We start from the raw sequence: 22,073 nt of genomic DNA on the forward strand, positions 1-22,073 counted from the left end.
TTCCTGTGTGCTCATACTGCTTCATCATTGCCAAAGCACTTCCTAATTAGGCTAAATAGGCCTCTTACACAAATAAAAGAGGAATATTTCTGCCTATCAGCAGAGCACATCCTACAAAGTCTGGACTTGAATAACTGTGTGGTTGCCGTATCTCCCAGGTATTTCAAGCCCATATTTTTCTGAAGGAGGCACACGAAGGATGTCATGTGCTTGTTTCAAGGAAGTGCTTAATCCTGTGGCTGCTGTCAGTCCAGTGGCTCTGCCCACTGATAAGAGACATGAGGACATACAATGAAGCTGCATCAGAGGAAGCTCAGATGGGACATTAGGAAAAGGTTCTTCACTGAGATTGTGGTCCATCATTGAAACAGGCTCTCCATGGAATTGGTCACAGCACAAAGCCCGTCAGAGTTCAAGGAGCATCTGACAATGCTTTTAGGTACCCTGCGAGGAGCAGGAAGTTGGACTAAATGATCCATATGGGTCCCTTCCAACTTAGATATTGTGTGATTCTATGATGCTTTTACTGGAGACTGACTTAGTTACTCAAGTGTTGTACATCACAGAGATATACCTCAAACTGAGGCACAAAACAGCTTGAAAAGCCCCATATGGCTATCATAAAAAGCAGAAGCTGACAGAACCTCAGTGTTAATGAAGCTCGCAAAAAACCTGTGTCTCTACAAAACCGGGTAGCTGATTCTCACTGACCCAAGGCCCTGAACCAAGACTGAAAGAAAACAACCGTAGACAGAGACACTTGGACTTGGATGGCAAGCTAAGCCCTCACTTGAGCAACTTCTTTATGCATAGTGACATGAACATCAAAAGGAGAACATCCTGCTAACTAACCATTTGTCAGGACAGTTGTCATGTGAAAGAAAAACATCTCACCTAGTTGCAAAAGTAACAGAAACATGAAAAGAAAGTTTCAGATGGAAGGAGTTTCCTCACTGACTGTGCTTCTCAGACGAAAAAGTGACTGCAGTCTCAAGGAACACCAACCCATAAACTCAGCAATGGTGGTAGGACAATTTCTGTACCAGGCTGCATCTGAAGCAACAAAAAACCAGCAGGGAGCTCTCTGAGCAAGATGTTACATCACTTTTCACAGTCTGCACCATTATCAGTTTCAAAACAAAGGATGTATAGTAAACAAGCTACTTCATTCACAGAGAATTAGTATTTGAAAGAAAACAAAGATTTTGCTGTATGCCTCTTTCAAAGGGAAAGGAAAATCATATATTTTCAGATATAGCAATCTCTTCAAAGCTTCAGAGCAAGGGCTGGTTCAGAAGGAGTTACATGTGAACAAGAAAACAGGGCATCAGAGTGTCTCTAGGAAAATAGTAAACTGTGCTCTCATCCCCAGCTTGTTTCAGGTAACCAGCCCTCTGCTACTAATTATCCATTCAAAGCATCTGTTGGCAATACCTTGATGGTTCAGTTTTACATGACTCATATACACATGAGCTTTACCCACCTATAGCCTGCATTTATCCCTAAGCAAAAACAAACCAAGGTGTGACCAACTAGACATGAAGGCTTACTTTGCACTACTGATACCCCTACTCAGTGCCTGAAATAAGCCTTTTCTGAACCAAACTTCAATCTCCCTTATTTCCCACGTGCTTCCTGGCATCCACACCATTCAGCCACCTCCTCCGGGCCTCCGGGAAGCCAGCCTGCACACTGACCTTCCCCTGCCAAGGTCCCAGTGCGTGCTCCAGCCATTTCCTGCCATGAAGGCGGCAATTCTTCCTTTCACATGATCCTTCTAAATCCTTCTTCCTAGCAGTTGCAACTCACCCTTCTCAGCTGGGACTCTTCTGGCCACAGGAATAAAACTCTGGATACTGACTCACTGCACCTCCATCCCCTGTCATCCTCTGTTTCCGCTTTATATGAGAGATATTTTCCTAAGAGAGGCGTGAGTCTGGAGAGAAACCCCTGCTTCACTATTTTTTAGTTTTTTGGTTTTGTAAACTACTCAAGCCCCTCCAGCAACTGATCTGCCTAAGAAAGGCAGAAGGGTCAGCAGGAGTTAATACACCTTTTTATCCTCTTTTACTCTCTTTTTCATGGCAGTTCATAAAATAATTAACTATCTCTAAGCATTCTGCAGTAGTTGTTATTAGGTTTGGCAAATGAAAAATGAAGATTTGTACAATCTTTTGTATTCGATTTACACTTGAGACAAGAATTAAAACCCACAAGTAACTTGGCAAAGATTACTTGAAGAAAGTACCATTCCATCAGAGAGAAATAAACAGCATTAAGAACATCCACCTCTTTTTTTTCCTCCTACTTTTGGTAATCAGAAACTCAAACTCCACACTAACCAAACCCAGTGAGACTCATCATGACTAGGATAACAAGGATATGCAGAAGGATCCCTTTCCCTTCTCATTTATGTGTGACCACACACCATATGTGGTATGAAGCTATTCTTTATCATCACCATCATGCCAGTATTTTGGAGAGGTCCTTGACCTTATGTTCCCTTTTTACTTCCTGAGTTTAGACAGCTATCGTGCAAAGCTTAGGTTTTACAAAGTTTATCCATCTGCACATACATACTCACTCCCTGACACAAAATCTAAACAATGCATTTCTGGGTTTGGGCTGAGCAGGAAGCAACACACCTCACTGAACTGAAACATCCCCAGTGTCCCTTCAATTCAGTACTCATCAGAACACGGCATCACAGTGGAGTAGGACTGCACAGGATTAGACTCCATTTCTTGTCTCATTGTAAAGCACTCAATATAGGTAGGTGTGATTTGACAGGAAAACAGAATTCTTAAGGACAGGGCAGTCCTTTTGTACTGTAGGCACAACAGAGCAGCCTCCACTGATTAAACAAACCAGACCTTTCCCCCAAATCTCAGACAAAAAATTTCCTCAAGAAATATCCTCGCCTGACCAGATTTTTTGGTTTTGAAGTACAGTATCATTACCACTCCTCTGATAAAATTTTGCACAGGGAAGTCTTTCTCTAGAACCTTTGTATAAAACATGATATATCCCCAAACATACTCTGAAGCACTGTGTTTTTAAAGCACAATCATACAGCCATCTTGAAGATGGAAACTTGAAGACAGGAACCACAACTAACATACAACATGCAGCCCACACCTTTTCCTGTTTTACAATGGTTATTTATGAATTCTAAGGTGGGAAAGAAACATAATAATGGAGTGGAAATCATAACCTCCAAGTGCTGGTGGATATTATGTATGAATACAAACGCATTTATGTATAAAACAGGATTTTTCTCATTTTCATCCTCAGAGATTATAAACTGTAGTTTAAATGCAAAGGATTTATCATCAGGTTTCAGAGCTACTGCACTGTAAGTGGCCAACCACTAAAGCTCCAAAACTCACAAATATTATTCTGTGTAACTGAAGGCCGCATTAAGTCTATGCAGTGATCTTAATAACAATATGATGCACGTCTGACATGGATGGTGAAAGATTACTCTTAATTCAGCCATAGAAAATAAGCATTTTCATCCCTAGGATTGTACTAGAAATTTCTGGTGTAAAAACACCTTTTGGCTGAGTTGCAATATGCAGTATATGTCTGCTGGAAAAGAGCATGCACAGAATCAAAAGAGAAAGAAAATATTTCAGAACTGTAACAGATATGGATAAACAGAGATAATCAACAGGCAGAACACAAACATCCCTGGAAACGTAAAATGTGTGAAACCCACAGATTCTTCAGCAGTGACATATAATTACTAAAGGTATATATTATGACTCACAAGATATTACTCTGGCAAGCAAAATTCCTTAAAAGCCTAAAATGCATTTTTTTTCTGAAGTGCAATGTAACACTATGCAATCAGCTCTAGCACGTGTTTTCATCCAAGCTCCAGCTGTGGATGTGCACACGCTGACAGAACTTTTAACAGTGCCATTTTCTCCCTCAGGATGTGCTGGGGTTGCAGTGAAGCAAAGAGGGAGCTCTGCAGAGCAGGGTCAGCCTGGTGCTGGCATTTAAAGGGGTAGGAGGCTCAGCTCATCTGAACTTGTGAAAGAACAACAAAAGATGCATTTTCCTTTTTTCTTAAAAGCCTACAGGCCACACACTGCTCTGCTATAAATAAACTCGTGCCTTAGGCTCCTGAAGTTTTTATGTAAATAGTGCAGAAAGCAGACCCTTTATCTTTTGTTTATCTTCTGTTTTCATCATACCTATCAGCACTGCACAAAGCATCTTCAGTTGCAGGTGAGAGAGTTAGGAGCATCTTGCAATCAAGAGATTGCTCATGTATTCTCAATTTAATATTGTAAGAAGCATTGTACAGTTTCCACTATCATCTATCAGCTCTCGTCATGCTTGCTGCAAAGCTTTCAAAAGCATTGCTTTTATTATTATATTAAACAGTTACCTAATCTCCTTTACACACACTCCCATGCACAAAAAATATACTCCAGGTGGAGAACATTGAGATTAAATATTAGTAGGCTGTTACCTACAAAGAGCAAAAAGAACTGTATATCATCATAAATACAGTGACAATAATGAAACATAAAAACATGTATTAGGTAATTGTATTACCATGCTTGTAACCTTCACGGTTTATATTTACCCCTGCACATGAAAATAGACATATCTTCTCCATCTGAAGGCCTGATGCAAACTGATCTCAAGAGCATATCCCCATGTCCATGCAGGGCCACAGGAAGTCAAATCACCGAAGTCTAAGGGGCTTGTAGGGGAGCAGATGTACAACAGCATTCCAACCAGATCACACTCAGATTGTGACACAGATTTTAGAAAACAGTTCTTCAATTTATTGTATGACTTTACACTAAAAGGAAAGAGTGATTTATAAATCATTGTTGTGTTATACTCTTAAGCTTGTCCATCCAATTTTCCAGCTACACCCTGATTAAAACTGTTTTCCAGATAGGTTATACAATCCCCACTCTCAATTTCCAGCTCTTCATAGAAAACATGCCTCTAAAACTAGTATATAGCTCAAAAATGCTTATGGAGGTGTCAATAGAACTTAAACCATTAAGTATTTTATTATACTAATCTTAGTTCAAATAAACATGGTACATTATAAGTCTGTGTTTCAAAACACAGCAGTAGACAAGAAACTTCTGCTATTACCATAAGCCAGGAAAAATGTTCCCCTTGCCTCAAGAAGATGAAAGCAGAGCCAGCATGCCCACACCTGACCCACACCACAACAACTGCACTGTGGCGGGGAGAGGGCACAGGTAGCTCCTTTTATTTTTAATATCATTATTTTCAATAATGGAAATCTGCATTGTGAACCTTTGTGCCCAAAACATGTTGTAATTTTTCCCTGTCAATGAGTTGTCTCTTCATGTCAGGCAGAAATAAAACCCTTCGTATCTCTTTACCTTATCACACAACATGTCTACATATATTTTAATGGAAAACATATTTTTATAGTAGAAACCTGTTTCTTCGACTGGCACATATGAAACCCAGTTTCTTCCTTTTGTCCATTTTCTCATGAAAAATATGGAACCCAGATCCTTGCAAAGTCACCTCAGCATCCCTAGAGTCACAACCACCTTCCTCCTCCTCCCACCACTAATAATGCCATCAGACAAAGAGGCAGGTTCATTAGTCATCAGCTGTGTCAAGCAATCACCAAGAGGAAAATTGTTAGCACCATTCAATGTTAAAACAGGCATTGTGACAAAACACTTTGCTGGGTCATTACAAATTTTCTGAACCTCCTAAAGTACGAACACAGCGTGTACTCTGTGGCCATTAATACTGTCACAAATGTGTAAGTGGAAAAGAAGAAGCTCGGGCTGCTGCATGAAGGAAAAGCTAAAACCACAGATTCCAAATGACAAGAGGGTGACCCGGAAAGGTGCAGTAAGTAGGGCTGGGTGCACCAGCACTGAGCACCCTCTCCTCCACAATGCCACCTCTGAAGGGAAAAAAATCCCGAAAGAACACAGCCCAGGGCCAAAACCGGAACAGTTCAACCTGGGTCTGGAAGGAGAGATTCTGACTCAAACTCCTTTGCCCTGGGCACTACCCGTTCCCTCTGTCCCTTGGCCCTGTGCCACATCCAGCAGTGACCCTGTGCTCTGTTTCCACGCCCTGGTTCCTCCACTCTGCTCCTGTTTGCACAGCACTTTATACAGCCAGCACTAATTTCCACGGATTTCTACATAGCATCAGACTAAGTTTAATTAATCACTACCTATTTCTGTAAAACGTCATTTGCTGGAAGATACACTAAAAATAAGAGGTTTTCACTTGACTGTAGAAAATGGTAGCCAACATGTGTAACATAGTATATCGTATTCTGTGTAACAGAAGTCCTTCTTTAAGTGCTTAACTGCAACACCTTTTCTTTCTCCACATCAATTTTCACATTTGCTTTCTTCTTAGAGACTGTCATTCTTTTCATATCCACAAAAGGAAGAAGGCATCCTTACAGGCAAATTCTAGCAACCTTGTACTCCACTGCTCTTAAAAAACAGAGCTTGGTTGACTGACTTTCAAAAGATGAAAAAAGTATGAAGAGAAAGAGTATTTCCAAGTTGGTATTCACAGCAAATCAGCAAGAGAAAGAATTTGCTTTCAAGAAAGAATGAAGAAGGCACCAGAACCAAAAGCTCTTATCACTCCTCATGGTCTTATGGGGACTAAACTCTCTGATGGAGGCATCTGTTTTATGTGCCATGACGTGCAAGAAAAAGCCTAGACCAAAGGTTATCTCTGTGCACTGTCTTTCCTCATAAAGGGATTAGCACTGCTAGGTATAACATTTCATGGAAAGGCAACGGAGACGCAACAGGTTAAATTTAAATTATAAAATTGAATCCAACACCTAAACTGACTGACAGTTGCTCTCCCTTTTGACTTCTTTATTTGAAATCAAAACACCCTCCATGGTTTTGTAAAATAGAAAAATAATATCTGCTAGTTTAAAAGCAAGGGCCAGGCCTTCTGGATTTATCCTTTTTGTTGCAAGTGGGATATGCTTTAGAAAACATGCTCCAAATAGAGGTCAGAACAAAAATATTTTGAATCAGAACATCCCAAAGTGTGTTTTGAGTTAATTATACAGTGCCACAGGCACTTCGCTGACATGTCATCAATAAAAATCATAAAAAACAAGTATATTGCATTTTCAAAAGCACATTCCACCTAAAGTAGCTATTCAGTTGCATGCACATTTCCATAGAGCTGTGCTCAGCATCCATGATCCCAGCTGGAGTGGTCTTTCGCTGCCAATATGACACCAGAAAAAGTCACCAAAAGACAAACAGAGAGCTACAGAGCAGAGATTTCCATAGGAGGTTACAGTGATTTAATGAGGGTTTAAGGAAGAGCAGTCCTGGAAGAAATCTTTGGCTGGTGTAGCTGCCACAACTCCTCCTGGCACTTCTACAACTGCTTTTATCAGTTGGGGATCTACTTCCCTGATCCTTCTAGATATCCAGACTCCCTGGTTTAATATCAAATTCCCCTTCCCAATGTTAGCCAGTATCCAATTACATGTTATCACGCAGCATTATCAGCTGGCATTTTTCTCCCTTTTGGTTTTTTTCTTTATCACTTTGATAAGAAATTCAAATAGTCACTTTAACACAGAGACCAAACTAGATTATATATGTAAATAGTAGGGCTGTTGGTAGCCAAGTGAGCTTTATTGTCCTCAAAATACTCTGTTCTCTTCAACTGACAGCAGTTAGTTCCCAGTGGGAAAGGACTGGTTTTCTCTCAGCGTAACTGCAAAATATTATAAAAAAAAGAAATTTTTTGTTTCAGCTGTTATAATTGATTCAGTAATTTCAAACAAGAATCTAGATACTGCTTTGAAATAAAAAGCTGAAAAGATTTCTAATTTCATGGCATCTCTTTCAAGTTCTGTTGTATCTTCTGCATCTTGGCCATTGAAGACAAAATCTCCTCATACAAATAAGACACCTTCTTCGGTGCAACTCCTACTAAAATTCATCAGTTTTGCCAGCGATTTCATTAATGTCAGGATTTTGACCCAGATATCTCTCCTATATTTATACAAAGGAAGAGCTTTACATAAACAAGAGGGGCACTGGAATGACTTCCCTGTACTAAGGTCAATAGCCTGTGTTTTGAAAGCACATCTTAAAAGAATGAAGTTCATGATTTTCATTTCACGTTAAAATTTGTTGTCAGATCTTGTAACGTACAAACTTTTAGATCTTTAGCAACAGAGCTTGCTACCACGACATCAATACATGATTATATGCCAAAAATACCCCTTTGTATAACATTGAGTTTTGGCAATGTAGAGAATTTCTTTATTATTACTCACAGTCCACCTCTCTCTAAAACCTTAATATACTTCCAACATCCATCTTTGCACTGAAACACTGAAAATTATAATTATCCAATCCATTCCAGCATGTGCTTGCTACAGACTAAATGAAAGTTTTTGGGTATAATTTTGTTATCTAGCAAGCTCTGTTAACAGCACAAATAGCTTGAGGTGCTTATACCACAGCTGCACCTATGGAATATTTAATTAAAAAAGTGCAAAAGGGAAAAGTCACATTTACTTCAGCATGACCTAGAACAGCTGCAAGCATAGACTCAATATTTATCAAGGATAGGGCTATTATGTGACTTCAAAGTCCATAAAATATGCTCCTTACAAGCAGCACTTGACAACTATTTGCTTCCCCTCCAGACCTGGGATCTGCCATCACAGGTTCCTCCTACTGAGGTCCTGTTTAAAGGAATGTAACTAAAAATACACAAACAATTAAATGTATTTATCTATATAAATGTGGGGATATACCGTATTAATATAAATATTGATACAAATATCAATTTGTATTTCAGGTAACTTCAGTACTGAATACCTGTCAGTGGGCTGACACTATGGCCTCTGCTCCTGATTCAGCACCTAGAGCAGACACCACCACACTCCATAAAGCTTCCAGCAGGGCCAGTAGGAGGAAGGCAACACCTTCCCCTCCTCTTCCCCACTGCTCTAACTTCTCAGTATGAGGAGGGAAGAATCAGGCATTTTATCACTTCTATGAAAAACAACTTTTTTACTGTAAGGAGAGCAAATTGCTGGAACAGGCTGCACAGAGAGATCATGCAGTTTCTGTCCCTAGAGGTTTTCAGGACATGACTGAGTAAAGCCCCAGGCAACCTCACCTGACCTCAGAACTCTCCCTGTTTCAGCTTGAAGATAGGCTAGATGTTGCCTGAGGTTCTTTCCACCCTGCATCATCCTATAATCATGGCTTAAGAATGCATTTTTCTCTTTCATTCTATCAACAAACTTTTGATGATCACCTTCTTTCTTGATTTCATTCTCGTTTTCTCCTTCCAAGATTACAGAATCATAGAATGGTGTCTGTTGGAAGTGACCTTAAAGACCATCTAGTTCCAACACCCCTCCCATGGGCAGGGACACCTTTCACTAAACCCATTTACTGAGAGCCCCCCATCCAAGCTGGCCTTGAACACCCACAACTTCGGGCAATTTGTGCCAGTGCCTAAGCACCCTCACAGTGAAGAATTTCTTCCTAATATCTAATCTAAATCTATCCTCCACTAGTTTAAAGCTACTCCCCCATTACCTGTCACTACATGCCCTTGTAAAAAGTCTTCATGTTTGTTGTAGGCTCCCTGCAGGTGCAGAAAGTCCTCAACTAGGTCACCCTGAATCCTCCTCTTCTCCAGGCAGAACAGTTCCAGTCTGTTTTCGTCATAGGAGAGATGTTCTATCCCTCTGACCATCCTGGCAGCCTTCTTCTGGACTTGCTCTAATAGGTCCACGTCCTTTCCTGTATTGGGGACCCCAGAGTTGGATGAAGCACTGTAGGTGGGAGTCTCATAAGAGCGATCTTGGCTCTTCTCTCCTGCCTCTCTCCCTCTGCTAGTGCCTTCCTTGGGTAGCTTCTAGGCTGTTGCAGGGCCAACCTGGCCAGCATATTACTGCACCAACTGTTTCATTTATAGAGGCGTCCCCAGTGAATCACTGGTGTCTACATCTGTGCTCCCCAGACAGTGTGAGTCATGAACTGCTGCAGATCCCAGGAAATTAAGACCCATGCTCTAACATAATTGACAATGCAAAAGAAGTAAGTCAGCTACACAGGCCACTGATATGGCATCATGGACTACAAACAACTACCTACAGACTCTCATTCAGAAGCCGTAACTCCAGTTTACTGCTTGCCTTGTGCAGCACAGGTTTGAAAGAGACAAAGCTCTATACATCACAAAGATGAGCAGTGGAAATGGCACTGGAGCTACCTCTTCCTTGCCTTCAATCAAGGACAGAGCACTATGTAAGTTTATACTCAGTTCATATTAGGACCTTATTTTGCAGCCCAAAAGACTAGAAACTCTTTCAAAATCTACATCTGAAAAAAACTGACAGCTTGCAGTGAGTAGAGCTTCTGTCTTCCCTGTTATAGGAGATCCAACACAATATATCTTTTCATATTTGTAATCGTGTTGCAACACAAAACACTGAAGTAAAAAATTCTAATAATGCTGAGTGATGTTTACAGCTGATATAAACCAGCAACTTCATAATCACAAGATGATTCCTTTCTGTAAAGCTAATCAACTCTAAGACAAACGATTTTAGCATAGTTCTATTAGAAGACAAATAATAATTAAATAGCTCTGTTTTCCCAGGAAGGAAACTAGCTTGTATGACCAAAAGAAACCTATTCAAATTATTAGTTGTGTGACAATCAGATATTTTTCTGCACTGAGCTTCAGCATGCTAGGCTGTTGGTCTGGCCTCCTCAAACACTCCTTCCCAGGCATCCAATAGAACTTTGCTCTTACTAAATGCAATACTGAAACCTGCCAGAAAAAGAGAGAAAGAGACTGTTCATAAAGTACCAACTGTGTGCTCCTTACAAACTGGCAGAACTGACTCTGCCTACATTCTTAGATTAAAATCGTTAACAGTGAAAAAGTATACGCATTGTATTGGGTGCTATTAAACTGAATGTCAAGTCAATGGAGAATTTCTACGAAGAAAAGGAATGAGACAGGTTTTTTAACCTTTGAATATTAACAATATAGTCCATGTGGTAAAAAAAAAAAAAAGCAGCATAAAATGCTAATTAAATTCTCTGTTCAATTCTATAACATTTCGTCTGAACTAGATCCTATGGGTTTATCACCCATTATGTCCCATATCAGTTTTCCAAAAAGTATATATATTCTCGTAATATTCCTGAATGTCTGCTGGTTAAATGTTAACCACAAAAACTAACATGCATCAAGCCTATTCATTTGCTTTTAAAATGAATAAACAGGCACTCCACTGTTGATTACCACATTCCTGTATCACTGGAAGGCTGCCAGCTGCAGTACGTATATAACGTTAGTATTTGTTTTTTTGCTGAGTGGCAGTCCTCTGCGGTAATTATCATCTTGCACCTAAAGTAAATATTATTCTCTCGCTGCAAGTAGAAATAAAGGATTGACTCTTCCTGTATTTTTACTGTTTGCCATCCAGTCCGTCCTGTCGGTACGCGACGTGCCCATTAAACGTAATTCCTTGAGCCCTCGTTACTGGGGCCATCTCTTTTGTCTGTAACCAGTGAATTACGAGGATTAGTCCCTCCTCAGATCACCGGCGCAGAAACTGCACGGGCCGTAACCGAGCAACTCGTCTCCGAAAAACTACCGGAGTAAGAGCTCCAAAGCCAGCGCCTGGGAGTGCCGCGGGGCCCCGGGAGCGCTGCGGGACGGGCGGCCCCCCCAGGCGCGGAGCTTCACCCCCAAACGCGTGCGGGGGATGCAAAGGCTGCGGCGGCACCGCCTTCAGCCCAAACTGCCCTGCATCGGCGGCACGCCGGGGCAGTGGGGGGACAATGCGCCCATTGATGCGGCTGAACCGGCGCTCCCGAGTGCGTCCCCGCCAGCGGGCAGCCCCTGTCCGGACCCGCTCCTTGGCGGTGCTCGGCTCGGCCCTTCCGCCCCTTCCACCAGGACAGCCCAGAGAGCTCTACTTCAGAACCGCGATGAAGGCGGCCACCGACACAACCAGTGGCTTTGCCCGTGAAGTTAGCTTTTCTGGGACGTACGCTCCCGCACAAGCTGGGCACGCTCCAACTCGGGCAAACTCCGCAGCAGGTGCCGGGAAGACCCGGCGAGCGCTCCGCAGCATCTCCATCCCCCTACCCCAACCCTAAACACCCGTCCCACGGCAGGCTGCCCCGGCCCCAGACCCCGTCCCCACCGCACTCACCAGGATGCCCATCACGTCCGCCCACAGCTGGGCGAACACCTCCGACGTGCCGCTCTCCGCCGGGGCGGCGGGGCCGTCCGCCCGCTCCCCCTCCATGCCCCGGCCCGGCCGTCGGATCAACGCCGGCTCCCCGCCGCCGCCGCGGCCGGCCCGCCCCGCCCCGCCATCCTCCCTCCCTCCCCCGCCCCGCTCCGGCCCGGCCCGCCCCGGGACGGCCCCGCCGCCACCGCCTCTCAAACTTTCGACCCAGCGACCGAGCGGCTGGGTCCCTCCTTCCCCGCCCGCCGGTGGGACCGCCCGGCGCATGTGGCCGCCCCAGGGCGGCAACAAAGGCCCCAGCACCGCCCCGGCGGCTGCGCCCACCCCAAAAGTTCAGAGCCGCTGTTGGGACGCGCGTGGTCGCTGCCGTAGGTCTGCCTGCCATTCTCGTTACCCCTCGCCTGACGGCCGGGAGCTCCAGCGGCCAAGTTAACAACGCTTTCTTAACACGGGGGAAAGACTCTGGGAAGAGGTGTCAGCCGCACACATTACTCGGCGGCAGCGCAAGGGGCACCCTGTTAGTTCAGGTTTAGAGTTTGGGTACCGGGACCACCGAGGAGCGGTGGTCTGTCACTTACCATCCTTGGGGAGATACTTTGAGAACGCTGCCTCCCCAACGTCTGTGCCTCGTGTTCCCTCTGGTACCACCCCCAATCCCCATTATAGTCAAATTAAATAATTACTAACTACAGACAGCAGCAGGAATGCTCCTGCATTCTACTTGGGAAACTGCTAAGCGCCCACACACACGCACTTCTTGGGGAAGGCACATTAGATAACAGTGGCCAAACCCCACTGCCTGTGGATGGAAGGAGTGGCAGAGGTCAGCAGAACAATGACCTGAAGGCCTACTCACCACCTCACAGCTTCTGCTGTGGCCAGCAGCCAGGAAATCCTGTACTCTTAGTGCTCATTCCTAAGCTTTGAAATGTTTAGATGCTTCTTGCAAAGCTACTGTTTCAAGCTGCCATTTATTGGAAGCACCTGTCTGCACGGGATGGCAGGGAAAGTGATGTATTTAATGGATATGCAGCTGTCACACATTGGCCAAGCATTCTGAGAGCTCACAAAGCTGAGCAGTAGATCCTCCAACAACCCTCGTGCCCTGCTTACTGCCAAGGCTGTATGTTACATGCCCTGCACCACCCAAACACAACTCAGAGTCTGCCTTAGAGGCTGTGCTCCCCTCCAGGCTCTCTGTTCAGCCCTGGGGTCTCCTGGCTCCCTCAGCCCACTCCCAGCCCTACAGCTGCCAAGGCTCCCCTCTGGGAGCACAGCACCGGTGGCCTGGAGCAACAAATGATACCATTTGCTGCCGGGGCTAAAAATACTATCTGGAGAATGAAAAAAAGTTAAAGTGGGGTTATTGCACTCATCTTCTCTCAATGTTCTCAGCAATGCTCTTTTTCTGTCCTGGAAGCTAAGATTGTATATTTTCGTTTGTAGGCTAGCACGGGAGAGAAAAGCTGGCCAAAACCCTTTCTCATCAACTGCCAACAAAGAAAGTGACAAGACTTTTCTACGCACTTTGTTACTGCAGCTTTTGCCGGAGTGGTCAACAGCACAAACTGAACAGAGAAAAGGAGGTGGGGAGCAGAGGCAGGAAAACTGAAAGAGAATTACACTGAGAGAAAGTGGTAAAGAAACCACCTATGATTTTACTGACCCTCCTTTAGAATGCACATGTAGGATACACTCTGTGTAATGCATCTTATTGACTAGTAATGAGAAATAATGAAAGGCCCAAACCAGGTATAAAATCTGTTGTAATTGACCTTTAAATTGTACACAATTATAAGCCTATGAAGTACGAGACTAAAGGCGTGTCAGTGAAGTCTCTCGGTACTCTGAGATGGCTTGCATAACTCAAAACTGGTTTAATTAGTCAGGGGTAATTTACTGACTGACCCTCTGAAAATCATGTTGAATCACATACAGTAGTAATCTACTTTAAAATATCTTAACAAGGCACACTTGATCTCAGGATTTAAGTATTCTGGGCTCATCATACACACTATCTTCTGTAGTTTGTCTTTTTTTATAGATGGAGGCATATTAAGAAAAAAAACCAAACAAAACAACAACTCTGCAGCACAAAGCCTAAACCCCCTCATTGTTGTGTCTTGGGCGGCAACCGATTAAGATCAAATAGGTGCAAGGGACAGTACTCCCACTTGCCTGGCCCCTCCCTGCCGACCGAGGTCATTGCTTCTGTGCAGTGATGACTACATCACTTACAGAAGCAGGTCCTGAATAGCCACACTTCTCAGCCTTGCAGTGCAGGTAACAGAAACTAGATTATAAATTGTGGTGGTCCCAGAGTTGCTTCCTGAGCCATTATGCCATCCCTTTTGTGGAGGCAGCAGCTTTCATCAGAGGAGCATGATGCATGGCTGTGGCAGTCTTCCCCTCAGCCTTTAATTTGAGACACAGAGCCTTTGATTTCAAGAAAGGGAGATAAAGAAAAATTTTGCAAAATCACATGATTCCAGGAGCAGTTGCTTTAAAACCAAATGGATATGATGGAATCAAAACAAATCCGTGGCCATTTACAATAGCTACATTTTCAGACATTCACAACATGTCATTTTCACAAGACATTCAATGACTATGATATGCTAAAATAATTCCCTGCTCTTTCCTCAAGTAGAATCACCCCCTCCTTCTAGATAGGACAGGGTTCCTCTATTTTAATGAAGCCAATGACCTGCAGAACTAAATCCCAGGAGCATTTTAAAAAAATCAGCTGCAAAAAGGCTATGGGAGTTTTAGAAGAAGCAGGAATTCAGATCTTACAGGGGTTTTGAAGCCCAGCTATGAGTGCAGTGTTTTGTGTTACAACTGCTACTACAGAATAACAAATTGTTTGAAATTTGGCACGTCAGAACACAGTTTTTGTTTGCAGTTTTGTCTGTAGTTGCCTAGACAATAACTCAAGCATCTACAAAAGACTGGTCTCTAAAAGTATCTTGTGCTGGACCTCTCTACAGCTACTGGAAGAAATAAATCTGGTCAATTTTCTGAGATTTTTATGACATTTCACAGGAGCTCTGACCAGGTGTGCAACATTCAGAAATCTTGAAAAATGTGCACCTTCAGTCCAGCACTGGGCAGCAGGGCAGCAATCCTGATATAACTCCCCAGTGTGTTGCACCTGCAGTGTGGCTATGAAGCTCCTCGTGGTTGTTCTGCAAATCTCTGTAGAGGAGATGGAAGCAATTGACACATATGTGGCCAATCTAGTCTTGCCGAGTTATGGCAGATGCACTGTGCATATGAGCCTGTTTTCCTATCACTCCATCAGCTACACGTGGGTGTAAAGTTAATATGAGTACTCCACATATACAAACCAGACAGGATTAAGCAACTTGGAGAGCACTGGTCTGTATTCAAGAGGGACGAGCTTTTTTCTAGAGGAATACTCAGAGCAGGATCCTAGCTCCAGGTTAAGGTGGCCATAGAGAAGCTCATCTTTCTCCTTTCTTTACTGAGGGTTTAGGGAGAGGGCCTTCACTAGGACAAATTCTTTCTCTGTGAAAAGCATGAACCTCAAACACAAACCTCTGAGTCACTAAGCCAATAGATGTCAAGCTTTCCGTTCCAAAGTGGTGTGTGCCATCTCACCACAATGTCACATAAGTGTTTCAACAAAGCATTTAATAGAGAAAAATTGAAATACACATCAAAATAAATTGGAAAAGCCAAATGCACTGTCATAACCAGACTATCACAACTGTTGTCACCCACATCAAAGGCATTTAATCCAGGAAATCTACAACCTTGAGCACTTTGATATCAATTTTAAACTATATGCAAGAGGGTGATATCAGGATGCCTTGGAAAAGGGATCATGCTCCACAAAGTAAATGGACACCAAACTTCATGAGTTCCTGATAGATGACCTGAGGGAAATGGCTTCCTGCTCAGATACCTGGCAATTAACTCTGCATGCAGGAACAAAACACATGAGGTTTCTCAACATCACTAACAACACCCTGCCCAGTAGATCAAGTCCAAATTGGAACATCAAAGCCACAGAGAAATAAATAAGCAAGCCATTGTATGCAGAGAGGCTTCAGGGAAAGGGAGAAATAAAAATTCCAGCTAGCTCCTGCAGGTGATCTGCCAAAGCTCTAAAACTCTTAACACAAGCACATTACAATGGAACACACTATTACCAGTGATTGCATCTTCTTCCAGCTCTCTCCCTCTTCCTGCTTGGTGGAGGTAATTAAATTGAAACACACAAAGTTTCACATCACAGTCTTTGATTGGAAATGCAGTTCTTAGTGGTTGTAGGCTCCATCCCATCAGCTTATCAAGATCCATCTTAAAACAATTTTATCTCATTGTCATTGCTACATTTTTTCCAAAGTCCTTCTAAAATATATATTTTTTTACCTCTCCCCTGAACTTAATTTTTGAATTATTTTCCTTAAGAACTGTCTAAGTTGTATTATTATTTCTGGTAATAGCATTATTTCTGGTAAAAGCATGGTCCTTTGGAGTAGGGATTATCTGTATCTGCCAAAGGGGCCAGCAGCTGCTCTCCAACAGAAAGCAGACATGCCAGTGGCTGCTTCAGAAACTGCTCTCTGCCATGGGATAGAATGGGGACCCACATACCTGACCCATTAGTCGATATGACAAGCAGGCTATCACTGTCCCAGACTCTCCTGGAATGTACATGCATAAACTATGAGAGAGTACAAGATCCATCATGCATCCATGATCCATCCATTTGCACATCAGACTTCCAAATATTCCAAAAGGATCACACTTCAGCACCCTCTGCCAGTTAGACAACTATAGAAAATAAAATGTTCCTGATTTTAGAAGCGATACAGACAGTACCTATCCAATGGCTTCAAAATGGACAGCATTTAGATCACAAGTATGCTGTATGGTCAAAAATCATTATTTATTCTTTTAGAGGTTTAGGTGTCAGCTCCCAGTCCTACTACCAGCCTCATGACTAGAGCAGCACTTCCCAGCGAGGGTGGCACACTATGCCCAACACAAACCAGATAGAGTCAAGTCTGTTTAATTCTATCAGTAGAAAGCAGTTAGGAACAAAAAATTGCTTTATTCTGGTAAAAGTCTGAACTATGCACATTACACCCGATCTCTCATTCCCCTAGATACCAGTACCCGACTAGATTAGAAAATTAGAAGGTGGGAGAGACATACGCCCAGGGAAATTATTCCTGTAGTCTTAATATTTTGGGTTAGCACCACACTCAGTAGACACAGAAGTACTGTGAAGTTTTTCAGGCTTCATTCAAAATACAGTAGCTGTCACTTTACATGACAAATCATATAATGAAAAGAAATCTAAACTCAGCAAGTATCACAGCCCTCCTGGAAGGATATCTTTTTGACTCATAAGGAGAAAGGAAAGGTTCACATCCTTCCCTTCCTGCCCACAGATATGCTCCACAGAGGCCTCTCATATCCTGCCCAGTTCCTCTGTCTGTCATGGAGCACAGCATCACATTTCTTGACTGGGAGGCAGTAGCACTAGCTCAGCCAGTGGAGGGGCTCTGGGAGTTGGAGCATGACTGGTGAGGAACACATATTCCAAGGGAAACCACAGCCACGATCCTGCTTAGGTGCACATCAAGTCACTTCAGAAGTGCCCACAGATCAGGACTCCAACTGCTTTCCTACAATGTCAGGTACTTTCTGGAGATTTTCCAGAAATTGCTAAGACTCTTTTTTCTTTGTGTTACTTCTGCCTTCTCCACCTAAATTCAGCATCCCTTCTTTTCTACCTGCACAGCAAAGCCAGTTTTGATGTGTTGTTTTTTCTTGTCAACATTGAAATAGTTAGCATTCACTTTTTTCTTAGCTGTCTGCAGCACTTTGTACAAAATGTTTTCTAAACCTTAATTAATTTTTCAGAAAGGAGTTCAGTATCCTTTGAGATACCTAAGGTTAGTCTCTGCATTGTCATTTACAGGAGGTTGCTCAACAGATTGAATTGTTTTCGTAAGTGGCTGCTAGAAGGGATGTACACAAATATTTTTCTGTAAGACACTTAAAAAGGCCATAGAGACAGAAGTATTTAGCTCAGTGTCCTTTGGCTGCTCTTCTCCTAAATAATTTTAGAACTGTGGAAGTAAAAAAGGTGAAAAGCTAGCCTCAAAACTGGGAACAGAACTTCAGCTTGTCCTTTCTCCAAATGCGGTGTCCTTTGATTCCTTTGTTGAAACTCTTAATGAAAAGGAGTCTGATGATCTCATCCTAAAGCACATCATAAAAGTGGCATAAGGTACAACTCAGTAGTGTGTGGTAACTGTTTATTTCAGAGATGCTCAGTGCTGATGTAAATATCACTCCAAGTCAGCTGTGGTAAGATGAGAAGAGCATCTACAGAGATGACCAATCTCACAGTGTGACCAGCACAAATCTTTAAGATAAAAATGTAGGCACCTTAGAGATGATGATGATTATTGCATCCCCCTTTGAGAGCAAAATTAACATTTTAAAAAGTAATACTTCCTGGAAAAACCCAAGACCTTTGATTAATTTCAGTTTCATTAATTGTACCTTTGCAAAATCAACCAAGCATGAAATGCAAATATAGATCTTTAAAAAAAAAAAAAAAGTTATAGAGATAAAACTTTGCAGAGTTGCCCTTAACAAAATATTATTACAACAAACTACATGTGATGCAAACTTGTCAACCGTAGACAGCTGGAAGAAAACAAGAGGAAGAATTGCTTAGCTTCTCATTCAGAAAGGATTGCTTCCATCCAAAAGTCACCTCCTCCACACTTCACCTGACACCCATTCCCCAATTTACCAATTCAATACTGCCCCAAAATATAGCAGAACAAAAATTTTTCCTCAAATGTTTATCTGAACATGAATACACTCCCCCTCCCCTCACCTCCATCTGAACCAGGAGAAAATAGACCCTCCTAAAGCCTGAATTTCAGTCCCACAAGGATTCACAACTGAGCTTAGGCTTTGCACTTTTTAAGCCTATGTTGTCACATAAATACATTAGCAGTGAATGACTAGGTGGACCTAGTTAATGTAGAAGCTGACCAAAGAAAACTGCGTGATGCTCTAAGCTAGGCACAGGTGACCAGATGTGATAATTTGATGTTTGCTTGTGTATCATGTCAGCCTGAGGTCAATTCTCCCTACTGCAGCCACTGGAGAACAGTGTACTGGCTTCAACCTCTTCTTTCAGATCCGTATCTGTTGGGGCAATTCCTGCTCCATTGCCAGAGCTTGTCCTCTTGCTTCCATCCCTAAAAACAGCTCTCATCAGCTCTCTTCCCTCACTTTCCAAACAGCTGTCCTATCTTTCCTTTAAATGCTTTCTGCCCGTTCTCCAAAGCACCACATCTGACTAAAACATGTGTGTCCTTCCCATGTCAGATCTGCACCCCGGCTGACCTGTGTGCCATGCAGCAAGCCCAGATATGTACATAGAGTTTATTAAAAAAAAAAAAAGGCAGCTGACCAGCAAGCAGGAAAGCAGTTGTGTTGCAACTTCTGTTGTAATGATTAGTGTTCAAAAATCACAGGTGTCAGGCACCTGAATATTACATTTGCATATAAATATAATGAAATTTTAAAAGTAAGACTTTTGGAGCTTCCAGTTGTCTAAGTCATTAGGTAATATCCTCATCCTTTTATTGGAAAATAAAACTCAGAATTTACATTTCCATTATTTAAAAAACAGCAGCAAATTGAAATTTTTACATCACAGGCTGCAGGTGCTAGGATGTTAAATAAATCATCAAGCCAGTGATGAAATCTGGAGTATTCACAAGACTCTGACAATGTAGTCAAGATGATAAGTATTCATTTCAGCTGTGACTGTAAACACAGTCATGAGCTTGATCCACAGAGTCTGTGCTCCTCTAGAGAAGCCTTATTCTTCACTGCCCAGCAAGCCGTACCATCAATCACTCCGGACTCTCTCTCAAATCAGTTTCAAATTGCCATGGAAAAATATAATAAAACCTGCTTTGCACTGACTAACAAGAGTTACGAAAGGAGTGGAGCATCATATCCAATCTGTACATTTCATTTTTCCTATATTGCTAATAGTATGCTTCCTTTCATAAAACTTCATTAAATTATAGAGAAAAGAGAGAAACATCTCTGTACAGGCAGGCCCCACACTGCACTTCATGTCCATAAATTCATTGAAGGGGCATGAGACACTTATTACTTCTGCAAAACAGTGAGGAGGGGGAGTAATTCCAAGGAGCAGCTGCTTCCAGTTAGGGTAGCTCAGCTGGAAAGGAGAGGTGCCTGTCAAAGTAATTAAAATGAGAAGAAGCCACCTATCTGAGACTCCAGCTTTTAAGCACTGGCCAACCCCCTCCCAAAATGTAATTAAAAAAAAAAAAAAAAGAAAAAAGAAAAGGCAAGTGAAAACAGGCTTAAGCATTGCTGAAAGCATACCTCCAAGCTATTCTCTCAATAAATATTTTGGGAAGTTCATGAACAGAAGGATTATTGTGACTGGTGGTGTGAGTGGGAGGAATTTACCCTCCACAACTCAACCAACTGCATCAATGATGATAAAACAGCCCTTGAGGGCAGTTAGCTTACTGCACTGGCTCCATGTTGATGAAGGGAAGCTTTTGTGTCTAAGTATATGTTCTAGTTCTCAGAAAAAGAAAAGAATTTTCATTTGCAAGGATTTAATAATTAGGCAATTCTGTTTTACAAGGCAAAATATGCTGCCTCAGCATAATGCATATCCTGTAGCAATATATGATTAAGAAAAAGTAATTGAGACCTGAGTTTTTGAAAATTACTAATACAATTGATCCCCGAAGTGCATCACATGTTCCTTTTGACTTCTGTAGGAAGATGTGATTTGTGAGAATAAATTTAAACAAACAACTGTTGCTTGGCTAGATGAAGGTTAAAGGGACTGGAAAGGATGCAGCGATTATCTGAAGGCAAGAAGGGTGTGTAAACACCAAGGGGAAAGCCAGATTGCAGACAGCTCAAGAGGGTGTAACTCAGGGCAATAAGACAAATGTATGTGTTTTTAAGCCCTGAAATACTGGCTCATAAAACGATGACATTATTTGTGTATACAAACTGTTCCTTTGGTCATTGCTGTGTGTCTCTGAGAACAGAATGTGTGAAAGGGAATTAAAAAGAATGAAAAAAGTTGCTATATTAGTGAGAGGAATATAAGAGAGAGCAGTAGTAACCCTGTGTATTAGGGACAAGCCAAGTGACCTTATGGATTCACTCTATATTTGCTGTCCCTACTGCTGAGGAGGCAGCTGCAGGGATGGGCGGTGAGCCCACAAGGCTTTGGGCTAGATACAATCCATGACTTAATTTCACATGACTTGCAGCTCCTTGAATTATTTTGGGTGGTTTTAATGGATGATTCTAAGGGGTATGCTATCTGAGCAATTGCTTAGAAGTCTGAAAAGCCTATGTGGCCCTTAGGTTTCCCATGGTAACACATTAGGCATTTAGGGAATACATAAGCACACAGTAAGATGTCAGGAAGGTATCGGGTCTCATGTAGACAATTTTCATTACTCACCAAATTGCAGGGGTTTATATAGAAATCTAAAACTCCAGAGATAAAAAATACTATATTATTGTATATTATTTATTATATTTGTATATGTAAACTGCATGTGCAGACAGATCTAAGAAAATATTGCCTTTTGACTTGTCAAAAAGACAAATTCCTTACCTCCTAAAAGCATTCTCCAAGTGTTGTGATACCTTTTTAACTCCTAGCATTTTCCAAATACATGCTAATAGATATGAACTTCTTATG

The 22,073-nt window shown here is 42.3% G+C and overlaps 1 protein-coding gene across 5 annotated transcripts in view; it reads right to left on the minus strand.

The window, feature by feature from the left end:
* Window positions 1–22,073, minus strand: part of LOC106858495 (SAM and SH3 domain-containing protein 1) — a 523,779-nt gene that overhangs the window by 104,876 nt on the left and 396,830 nt on the right. The window contains exon 1 of one of the 5 annotated variants that reach the window (XM_088161584.1): window positions 12,245–12,366. The exons of the other annotated variants lie outside the window; for them this stretch is intronic. Coding sequence (XP_088017710.1) covers window positions 12,245–12,340 — 96 coding nt within the window. The 5' untranslated portion in view covers window positions 12,341–12,366. Of the gene's footprint in view, window positions 1–12,244; window positions 12,367–22,073 lie in introns of those variants that run through there. 5 annotated transcript variants of the gene reach the window in all.

This window comes from Sturnus vulgaris, chromosome 3 (genome assembly GCF_052056855.1).
Source record: "Sturnus vulgaris isolate bStuVul1 chromosome 3, bStuVul1.hap1, whole genome shotgun sequence".
In the NCBI taxonomy this organism is placed as follows: domain Eukaryota; kingdom Metazoa; phylum Chordata; class Aves; order Passeriformes; family Sturnidae; genus Sturnus; species Sturnus vulgaris.